General features: G+C 33.3%; 1 protein-coding gene across 1 annotated transcript; it reads right to left on the minus strand.

Annotated features, from left to right (window-relative positions):
- Nucleotides 1-1,668: 1,668 nt before the first annotated feature.
- prelid3a (PRELI domain containing 3A) lies at nt 1,669-11,656 on the minus strand. The gene is made up of 7 exons (XM_686634.8): nt 11,503-11,656; nt 9,320-9,488; nt 7,405-7,494; nt 7,213-7,283; nt 6,813-6,915; nt 4,323-4,399; nt 1,669-2,460 (listed from the first exon to the last, which is right to left on the minus strand). The coding sequence occupies exons 1-6, from the start codon at nt 11,532-11,534 to the stop codon at nt 4,337-4,339; spliced, it is 528 nt and encodes a 175-aa protein (XP_691726.1). The 5' UTR covers nt 11,535-11,656; the 3' UTR covers nt 1,669-2,460; nt 4,323-4,336.
- Between the last annotated feature and the right edge of the window lie 329 nt (nt 11,657-11,985).

An 11,985-nucleotide genomic window follows, 5' to 3' on the forward strand; every position in this document is an offset into this window, starting at 1 on the left:
AATGTGTTCTCGTATGTGTCTTATATAAATCATTATAAAAATAATATCACAGGGTTGTCGAATGCTTGGTTGTGATTGGATGATTTTTTCTTAGGGCGTTTTCAACAAACGTGGCTTTAGGAAGGTCCTGATTGGATTACTGTACCATATATTTTAGGAAACATGTTTACTAAGGGTGTGGCTCAGTGGTTAGCACTATTGCCTCATGGCAAGAAGGTCACTGATTCGAGTCTCGGCTGTGTAAGTTGGCATTTCTGTGTGGAGTTTGCATGTTCTCCCTATGTTCGTGTGGGTTTCCTCCGGGTGCTCTGGTTTCCCCCACAGTCCAAACACATGTGCTAGTGTATGTGTGTGTGAATGAATGTGTATGGGTGTTTCCCAGTACTCGGTTGCAGCTGGAAAGGCATCTGCTGTGTAAAACAAATGCTGGATAAGTTGGCAGTTCATTCCACTGTGGTAACCCCTGATGAATTAAGGGACTAACCCAAAGGAAAATGAATGTTTACTAAGTCATGCACAAAAAAACATTCAAAGAAAATCTTTTTTATTTTATTTTTTATTTCTCGAAAAGCAATAAACACCACATCCTCCACACAGGAGAATTAATCAGGGTTTGTAATGTTAATAAAAGAACATATAAAAGATTTATTTATGTATTAGTATGTGTTATTCATGACCTTTTGCCCCTTTTGACAAGAAGAAAATAAATAAATGCATTAAAATGCCTCAGTTAAGAGAAAATGTAACAACATGCAGCACTAATGGAGCATTCATTAAAACTGTGGAGACTTTCTGCTTTAGATTTCATGTTTCATCATTGGGGAAGTAGATTTGCACAATGTTAGTAGGCTATTATCTAAATATATGATTAATGAAAATGAACAGTGACACTGATGACCATTTCAGTACATTACACAGAATTTTATACAAATCAAATTTGATATATTTTAAATAAATTCAAAAAGGAAGTCATTCTCTTTACATCAGGAAATAAAATATTGTAAAAAAAAATTACAAAGAAAACTAACAAAAACGTATGTCTGCCCACTTCAAGTGTAAAATGTAATAGTTTTTTTCATGTATATATAAATATATTTTAATATTTAAACTACCGGTTAAAGGTTTGGGATCAGTTTTTTTCATGTATTTTTTTAAAGAAAACTATTATGTTCATCAATGCGCCATTTATTAAATGTAAAAAAGGTTAAATTGTTAAATATTTATTACAGTTTTAAATAACTGATTTCTTACTGTATGTAGTTTCAAATGAAATTATTCCTCCAGTCATTATTGCTTTTATTACTGTTACCATTTATAATAATAAATATTTGAAGCTAAAAATTCATCACCAGTAAAATCACTGGAATAAATTATTAAATTAAATTATAAACAATTTTTAAACAACTATTTTATAATGCAATAACATTTTACAATTTGCACTGTATTTTTGATTTAATAAATGCAGCCTTGGTGAGCAGAAGAAGCTTATTTTAAAATCCTACTGACCCCAAACTTTTATAAAAAAAAAAAAAAAAAAAAAATATATATATATATATATATATATATATATATATATATATATATATATATATATATATATATATATATATATATAATTTTTTTTTAATCGTCTTGCCAATAGGGGGCTCTAAAAAATCCTAAAAGCTGTTTGCTAGAAAGCTTTATATTTTTTAATATCATAAAATTTACAAATGTAAAACAAATGAATTTGATACATTAAACTGAAAATAAAATACAGTTAATAATTTAACAAATGCTTTGTAACTTTTTCCCACAAAAATAAAGCAAACATGCTACCAGCATTTTAAAATAAAATAATAAATGACATTTTTTAGCCTAAATCATAAATAAGCATTCGCCCATATCTCTCTACTAAACAAACAAACAGACTTACAAACAAGCTGAAATCTTAATAATGTGTACATTATAAAGCAGCATAACAAGCCCCTTTTAAATATAGCACTTTCTTCCAAAATAAACTCTACAAAGTGACTTTTTGACCTGTTCTACACATTTGAGTTAGACTTCGTGTTAAATACACTTTTAGACTACTCATGCAAACTTCAAACAAAGATTAAATCACATTCCCTTTCATGACATCATAATAAAAATAATTACAATTGTTCATTTTTTCATGATTTGAATTTAAAAGTACTGGATTACAAACATCCAACTGGTACCAGGACCCCTGTTATGACTTTAAAAGAACTAAAATGAGAGGTAGTCAGAGCAGTGCATTTGCATTTTACATTTTGTAGCGACATTCAAAACTCTATACGGTTTTGTCTGTAATAGTGCAACTTCATGAGGTCTTGAACCCAATGGCATGCAGAAACAACTGGACTACCTTTGAATGCAAACATCAACAGAAAGAGAGTTGGGTGAAGTCAGATGTGCTTCCAGAGCTGCTGCTGATCATGAGTTCCTCATTTGTGGGCTCTGAAAGCACAAACAAAACAGACATTTGAAGAAAGGTAGTAGATATAATAGTAAATGTATATTTAAAACATGATAGCCTGGGAGGGAGTCATGGTGGCACAATCGCTTCACAGCAAGAAGGTCGCTTGTTCGAACCTCTGCTGGGTCAGTTGGCGTTTCTGTGTGGAGTTTGCATGCATGTTCTCCTCGTGTTCGTGTGGTTTTCCTCTGGGTGCTCCGGTTTCCCCCACAAGTCCAAAGACGTGGTATAGATGAATTGGGTAAGCTAAATCCATAGTGTATGTGTGTGAATGGGAGTGTAAGGGTTTTCCCAGTGATGGGTTGCAGCTGGAAGGGCATCTGCTGTGTAAAACATATGCTGGATATGTTGGCGGTTTATTCCACTGTGGTGACCCCAGCTGCAACCCAGTACTGGGAAACACCCACACACTCCTGCATTCACACACATACACTACGGGCAATTTAGTTTATTCAATTTACCTACAGCGCATGTCTTTGGACTGTAGGGGAAAACCGGAGGAAACCCATGCCAACACGGGAGAACATGCAGACTCCATACAGAAATGTTCAAACTGACTTAAACAACGACCTATTTGCTGTGAGGAATAGTCAGAATAGAAGGAAATAAAGTCAGAATTATGATAAAGTTAGGAAATGAAGCCAGAAATGTCAGAAATGAAGTTAGAATTAAACAAGCAAAAAATAAAGTCAGAATTTATAGAAATAAATGTGGAATTCTGAGAAATAAAGTTGCAAATCAGAGACATATAAAGTCAGAATTACCAGAATTGAAAGGAATTAAATCAGAACTGAAAAGAATAAAGTCAGAATTGAAAATAATAAATCAGAACTGAAAAGAATAAAGAAGAATAAAGTCCAAAATTTTTTAAATTAGGTCAGTATTTAAATTAGAAAATCATAATTTAAATAGAATTGAAAGGAATAAAGAAAAAACTTAAAAACATGAAGTCAGAATAGAAATAAATGAAGTCAGAATTGTCTAAATAATATAAAAACAAGATTTCTGCAGGTTTCAATTAGTCAAATGTAAGATTTTTAAGAACCTTTTAAGACCATTATGAAAAAATTTCAGAAATATTCTGTATAGGACTAAATGCTAAGGATTTTTCAAAGGGCCAGATCGAGTTCGCGAAAAAGATTTTTACTTGTCCCATCAAAACAAAACAAAACAAACAAACAAAATTTTTTCCTGGCCATATATTTTAAATAATCTATCAAAACAAGTAAACCCAAGTTGTACACATATATTTTTCCCAACATAATTTACTTTTTGACAAGAAAATAAAATAAAAACTATACTATGACTAACTAAACTACATGTATAACTAAATAACTAAATAAACTAAATGTATGCACAACAATCTGGGCTGTCATAAATATGCAAAAAAGACTAAAACAAACTGAAAATAGAGAAAATAAAATAGAGAAATCGAGAAAGTAAGACCATATTGGTAAATACGAACCTTAAATTAAAGTTTTATTGAGATGGATTTTTGTGATTGGACAGATATTATATCGATTTACTAGGACAGAAAAATGAAGAACCATTTAAAGCAATTTAGGATCTACAACAAAACATTGCACTGAATTTAGCTTTTGAAGTGGAAGACATTTTACGGCTTTTTTTTAGTGGCAGTGAACACCCTGAAAAAACATAAATCAAACAATCGATCAATAAATAAATACAAACATATAAAAATATGTATACTGTGTATTTTTATATTTCTATTTCATCTATGTTTTGCTATATGCTACAATTTATTTCAAAACAGAGTTCTAATCCATATCAAGTCAACAACTGGTTTGTGGCCTCCAAAAGCAGATGCTAGATGAAGCCTTACCTGTTCAATACAGGTCACACAAAAGGACATTTCTCCCTTTCAGAGTTCTGAATGATCCATTCAATGGCATCCCATCCCTGTGACAAACAAAGTTCATCTTTTATTTAGAGGGCTGTGTGATGCTTACAGTATAACCCTTCATATGTAGAGACGTGAAACTATTCCTGAAAATATAAACTAAAACTACCTCACATCTAGCTAGATAAGGGCAAAACCACGTCATATCTGTTGCTTTTTTATGGTCCTTCTCTGATTGGGTCATCAGAAAAACAGGAACTACTAAGTTCCCATTTAGGATGAAAGTAGCCAGCTTTCATCAAGGATTTGTAGTGTGTAGTGAGCACATGATACAGCATGACGTCTGGAGGGATATTCTGGAAAAATGTGGTCAGATTAATACTTTTTACATTATGAACAAACGCAGTGAGAACCCAGCAATGTATTTTATGCTTAATAGACGTCTAATAGATGTCCAAATATTGTTTCTGCACTGCTGTGGAGTTTCATCATATATACTCATAATTGAGGTGTGTTGTGTATTATATTTGCTAAATGGCATAGATAAATAAGTGAATAGAAACAGCATGCATACGTACTGCACACCGCAAATGCACTGCAGGTGGATTATGTGTGAAACAGACGTAATAGACTAGTCATCAAACAGGCAGCACATGTGCATTCATTCGTTCCTGTCTGTGTGATGACTGGTCTATATATGGACAATAGTTATACATGTATTCGATTTCAGCCTTGTTTTAGCAAAGATGTCTGTGTTTGGATGTTTATTACATGTCGTTTAAACAAACGTACATGCTAGCTGGGAATCGCTTCAATAATGCAAATTAATACTATTTGTGTTATTAAATGGTAGCAAATATTTTCAAGAGATTTGAGATATAATGGTATTTGAGCCTAAGTGACTCCCTAGCAAACATTTGTGTGTTTAATAGGCATCTAATAGACAGCTTGGCTAAAACAAAGCTAAATTTGGGCTGTCAGTGAAAATCTAATAGACATCTAATAATAGCCCAAAACTAGACTAGTTGTCATGTAGACAGATTAGACAGACTTTAGTTATATGTAGTTTATAGACTTTATATATAGTCATTCATTTCTGTTTATTTGATGACTAGTCTAGTTTTGGCCTATTCTTAGACGTCTATTAAATTTTTACTGACAGCCCAATTTTAGCCTTGTTTTAGCCTAGACGACTATGTTTAGACGTCTATTAGACATCTATTATTAAAAAAATGCTTGCTGGGTTGGGTGTCAATCATTTTTCCAGAAATTTCAGGGTTCAAGCCAATTATCAAATTTCCTGACTTTTCCCTGACTTTCACAGACTAACAAGCTGAATCTTTATGACTGACAATGAACTGTTGTGTTTCACATACTATTAAAATGATTTTAGCTTGATTGTTAATTTGCAAGACTGTATTAGCCACTATGAGAACAACGATGGATAATTTAGCTCAGATTTTGAAAATAATCCAAGATACTTTCTGTTTGCATTGCTGCATAATGCTCACTTTCCCATATTTGACAGCTCAATAGTAGTTTTGCAAACTTTACATACATTTTATCTGTGAAGTATTTTTAATAGCCATTCTTTGAAGTGGTCTTTCTAAAGCCAAAGCCACTAAAACGCATATTATCCTGACATGTTAGCCTTAATTATTAGGAACAGTCTGGGGACACCCGCAACAAATTTTATCACTCGATTGAATAGGCGTTATCAGTGGTTATCAGCTGATAGATATGGGCCAGTAGGGGCCTACTGCGCCATCCACATGGTTAATCAGCAATACTAATAGAGAAGACTCCACATCCAGATCTGTTTTTACATTACTGTGACAGTTGGGTTTAGGGTTGGGTAGGGGTAGATATTAAAATACAATTTATTAAATAATTCTCATTAACTTCTGGCCGCAGCCATGTATGATCTATAGCTGATTAACCATGTGGGAGGATGATAACAGCCTTCTGAGCTGAAGAAGGCACAAAAGGCCCCTACCGGCCCATATCTATCAGCTGATAACCACTAAGAATGCCCATTTAATCGAGTGATAACATTCCAATCGACATTCAGTAAATGCCAGTTGATAAGCATGAAAGGAGGCAATACAGACCTGAAGATTAAAAATAACCTAATCATAACCAAAATGATGGTATAGAACAATTAAACTAAAACGAATATCTGAAACCACAAACAAAAAAGAACTGATATCATGACTTGGACAAAAATATATTAAAAGAAACTTCCTGTCTTTCAATGTGTGTTAAAATTTAAAATTCCATGAAATTCCAAGACTCGTGGGAACCCTTACATTCACAGAATTAACTACTGTAATATTATTAAAGTAAACAGTGCTACAATAAATAAACAGTTGGTCTAGTTTTTTTAGCTTCATTGTGGTTAATGATTACGTTACTCTTGTCAATTTTACAATCCTTCTGGAAACCACAATTGCCAGTAAAACAGCAGTCTACCTTTCTTGCATTGGCTGACATAGTTAAAGCCATCAGTCCTTCAAGGTAGCTGCTCAGACTGACACCCTTCACCGTGATGATTGCTTCCTGGGTTAATACAGTGCTGAAAAAGTACAACAAACATCATTTCAATGTGGTATTGAACTTATTGATATATTATTTGTTGGCTTTACAGTAGTGGCCAAAAGGGATGAGCAGATATTTGCCTTTATTGATCGAACAACTTAAATTAGACCATTAGAACAGACTATACTTACATACTAAACGTTATACAATCTCCAACCACAACTATGCAGAATGCTTAAACATCAAGAGTGACATATCAATTTGTCCTAGGCTTGGCGCCAATTTATACTCTATGTGTATTCATATAAATGTAATAAAATGATCCTTTACTTACACTTCTGGATTGTCTGGATGAGGCCTGTAGACAAGCCTTTCATCAACTGATATTAAATTGGTTAGGGTTATCTGAAGGGAAAGAGATGTATTTAGTCCAGTTTAAAATTAAGCACTTTCCGGTAATCAAACAACATAGATTTGTTTTGCAATAACAGTTGTTGCAGTTGTCAATAGCTAAGCAAACACTTACGTTTGTTGAGCAAAGCTCCATTTTTTTTTCTTCGGGGTCGACAATAGAATGTTCTTTTACATACGTGACAGTTCGACTTGTCCCTAAAATCTAAGAAAAGAAAAAAAGATTTAAGATAAGTTGTGTAAGTGGTGCCTTTTTAAAGAACCAGGTAGATGAAAGTCAACGAATAAGACTTTTTAACACCATTACAATGTTTATAATGAAAATTTGGTAACACTTTACTATATGTACTAATTCCCACTATTAACTACAGGCTTATTTCATGTTGACTATTATTTTGTTATTATGATTATGTTATTAACTGTTTATTAATAGTTATAAAGTATGATCTTATTCTACATCCTTACTCTACTCAAGTACCTAAACCCATCTACAAACTTACTATCTATTAATAAGCAGCAGATTAGTAGTTTATTGAGTTAAATGTATTAGTTAATAGTTAGTTAATAATGTAGTAATAACAGTAAATGATCCATAATTATTAAGTCTAAACTAATCCTAACCCTTACCCTAGAGTACACGGACAATAGGGCTGCACGATGCTGGAAAAATGACACATGACAAAAAAATTTTATTCTGCTATATATATATTGCAATATATACAAAATTTCACTAGATGAGTTAAATAAATGTTTGTAAAGAGTTTAGCGGTAGGGAAGAGCATAAAATATAATAAACATGCATAGAAAAAAATTAAATATAGAAAAATTTTAAATTAAATAAACAGCAATAAAATAAAATAAAAACATAAAATATAATAAAATAAAATAAAATAAAATAAAAAACAATAAAAATTGTTTTCCAAAGAGTCTAATTGTAATCAGGTATACATTAATTGAATAATTTAATGTAAAATAATACTGCATAATCTTTGTTTTATAAACAATTCAATGAAATACATTACATTTACATTTAGTCATTTAGCAGGGGCTTTTGTCCAAAGCGACTTACAATTGAGAAGGTTTTCAGCGATTCACCAAGAAGAGATGATACATTTGAGAAGTGCTATTTGTTCAAAGTAACTTATTTGTGCTCAAAGAATTTAGTGCTAGAGTAGGAGTTATTTTTGTTTTTTATAGAGAGAGAAGCAAATTAATCGTTGTTCATTTTTCAAAGTTACAAACAGTACATTTTCTTATGCCTGACTGCTTTTGAAATCTTCAAACAGTCTCAGGCATTAAAAAACACTTGCGAAATGATAAATTATAAACCAGACTCAACATTGCATATACTAGCGATGTGACCATTGTGAATGATCACATTGCGATATCGATGCTGAAACGATAAATTGTGCAGCCCTAATTTACATGTTGTTGATTAATTTATATAATTCGATGTTTTGGTAAACTATAAAATGATGCCATAAAACAAATTTGAATTAAAAACTTTTGCGGATAATACATGCTGCTAATATTGCTAAAACTAGCTTAAGTCATTAGCTTTAGTTTTAACATACACTCAATGACCCCTCCATTAGTTACACAACTGGTGGTACTAACGTAAATATGTAATCAGCCAATCACAGAGCAGCAAATCAATGCATTTAGGACCAAAAATGAATAATAGGAAATTGGAAAAAGGTCATGTGGTCTAATGCATCTTAGGCCCCTACAATGACATTAGGATCATGTGACTAAAGAACTTGAAAGCACAGATCTCTCCTGCCCTGTATTATCATATATTATAGTGGGGAAGATTTTGTGGGCAAACTTTAGACCACTTAGTACAACCAGTTAAATGTGCCATACAGAATAAAGGCAGACATTCTGAAAAAGGGGATTTAATCTAGTTCCAGCAAAGTGAGACTAGTAAGTGTATATATTATAATAAACATTAGTGGTGAAAAATGTATCTTTAACGCTACATTATATAGACATGTAAGCAATACATTTATTGAAGCTCATCATCTAACCGCTTTGACGACCCCTGGAAGACCCCACTCTGTGCTGAGGAGCCGATGGCTGTGCAGACGTCCATGTGTGTCCAGGTTCCTGTCCAGCACATCCACGCCAACAACACTAGGGTTCATTGGATTAGGATACTTCCTCATAGCTGCTTTGATCACAGTCTCCCAGGGGTAGCTGTGTAAATACAGGCAAAAGCTGATGACAACAGCTTACAGTAGCTCATGAGGAACCTCCATATATTGACAATGATCTCGATATACTGTCAATGACCTCATACGCAAACCACATTCAAGGGAAATCTAACTTCATTATAAGCAGGAAGAACTTTGCCCATGTAATCCTATTATCAACAGCAGACATCACGTCTGAAACAAGAGAGACTGGGGCCCTAAAATAAAGGTTTGTTTGAGATTTATTCATTTTAATCAATGTTTTGAGATTGTGATCAATTCAGCTTAAATCATAGACACTAAATTGATAGTGTTTTAAAATAAGATCTTAGTTTAAGGCGATTTGGTCAGCTGGTTTGATAGAGTGCCTAGCAAACCAGTTGTGTTGCATCAAACAGCTCACATAGTATCTAATACCAAATGTAATTGTCAAATAACTGCAGTGTAGCTACTATCAGAGGGAAAAAAAGTTTTGTAAAATAATTAATTTCCTTATAATTAAGGATTTCACAGCAAAATCCTCTGAGTAAAATTTACTCAGTTCAGTGAGTATTTGGTCCCTCTTTAAATAAGGGCAAACACGTAAGTAATAAGTAAAGCTGCTGTTTGTGGAGTTGCTTATTGATCAAGCTGATCCTATGCTGAGATTCAGTGTATTATACATCAGCTGATTTCATCTAAGGCTGTGCCGGTTTTGTTTTTCTTATCTGTGTTTCTGCTTATTAACAGCAGGTGTTCATCATCATTGCTCAGTCCTCACCTAATTAATCCTTTTATTGTCTCATTAACTTGAGTAACATTAACTCAATCTAGAAAGAGACCAAATACTATCTTAACTGAGTACATTTTACTCTGAGGATTTTGCTGTGCTTTTTCCTTATAGTGAATTATCTTTGTAAAAGCAAGTGGAAACTAGGAAATATATTGAATTTGCACAATTCTGTTTGGGTTTTGTATCAAAATATGTTGATGACAAAAACACAGAGTTGTTGATTTGGATGTTTTAACTGCTTTAAATTGATTAGCTTGTTTGATTTGAATTCCTGTCTGCTGGTTTAGTTCATGTCAGTGAAAAAAACACTCTTATCAGGCTGAGAGACCTGCAAACAATGCTGCTTTTTAACCTCATATTAGGGCTGGGCAAAATGGCAAAAACGAAATCTTGATAATTATTTTCTATATTGAACTATAGCAATATAGGCTATACATCGATATAAATTATTAATGCCTCCAGATTAAAAAAAGTATCCCAACAATGACTGAAGCCACAAAAATTAACGGGTCCATCAAATGACATAACATTTTTCCTCTCATAGATCAAAGTAGAAAAGTCCAGAGCTTATTGTAATTGACATAAATTTTATAGCCCTACCTCATATAGTCATCAGTTTTTAAATTAATTTGTTTCAAAAGAAAAAAATACTGAATAATTTTACACAACTTCATGTTAAAACCTAGATTACGTAATTGAGTGAGTTCCACTTGTTTCAAACAGATATTCTGTCATGCTTTAGTCACCCTTCAGTCACAAGCTGTTTGAACTGCTTTCTTCTGTTGAACACAAAAGAAGATATTATAATGATTGTTGGAAACTGGTAGCCATCGCTTTCCATTGTGTTTGTTTTTTCCCCCGAATACTATGGGTGTGAATGTTAACTGGTTCAAAATTCTTCAGATCCACTTGACTTGAGGATCAGTACATGGTGAGTTTTCTGTGTAAGGGGTTGAACTATCCCTTTAAAAGGCGTGATGATGAGTAGCAGTCGTGCACTGCGCAGAGATGTGACAGAAAAGCAACCGGCTAGGCCCAAATAAATGCTTATTCACCTCTATTGTTGAAAAATGAGTTATCTACAAGCATATAGAAATTAATAGTTAAAAACATATAAAAAATGTCTAAATAAATTATGTGACTTTCCCGTTCCAAGAGCTAAAACGAAACGGGGTGCAACGACAGAGAGGATGCTGGAATCTGTGCACGCGCGCGCTCAACTCATCCCAAACGCGGCTTTGCCTACCTGAATATGTGTTCCGTGCTCCAAATCTTCATGTTTGCCACAGTTTATACGTGCCTCCAGACAACTGTGGACTGTACATCTCATACAATCATATTTTCAAGCTCCGCTCCCATTTTACCGGCTCTGGGATGCTCCTCATCTCATCAAGTGCAGCGGATCCTCCCTTTCCCAAAAGCAACTGCCAACTGAGCCAATAGAGATCGAGCTCTGAGCCTCTGACGCTTGGAGAGGGCTTGAAATATCAGTGTTGCGCTACAAACGAGCAAAGGCGATGTTATAGTTAGTAAATAAGATTTAATTCGTTCAAACGTGCGTCTGTATTTATAAGACTATATAAACTAATCTCACATTTCATTTGATAAACGACGTGCTTTAAAATATGTGTTGCCAATAAATTTATCGATAGGCACATATTTAAAAGTTTTTTTCTGATATGTTGTTGTTATTATTTACATATTATTAAAGGTTGCGGTAACAGCTCGC

This window comes from Danio rerio, chromosome 16, assembly GCF_049306965.1.
Source record: "Danio rerio strain Tuebingen ecotype United States chromosome 16, GRCz12tu, whole genome shotgun sequence".
Classification (NCBI taxonomy): Eukaryota; Metazoa; Chordata; class Actinopteri; order Cypriniformes; family Danionidae; genus Danio; species Danio rerio.

Excerpts from the sequence above, each read along its gene's own strand:
- prelid3a (XM_686634.8), bottom strand. The coding sequence starts at position 11,534 with ATGAAGATTTGGAGCACGGAACACATATTCAG. Across the intron at positions 6,916-7,212 it reads CATCCAGACAATCCAGAAGT|CACTGTATTAACCCAGGAAG; the intron begins GTAAGTAAAGGA and ends GTACTTTTTCAG. Across the intron at positions 4,400-6,812 it reads TGTCAGCCAATGCAAGAAAG|GGATGGGATGCCATTGAATG; the intron begins GTAGACTGCTGT and ends TGTTTGTCACAG.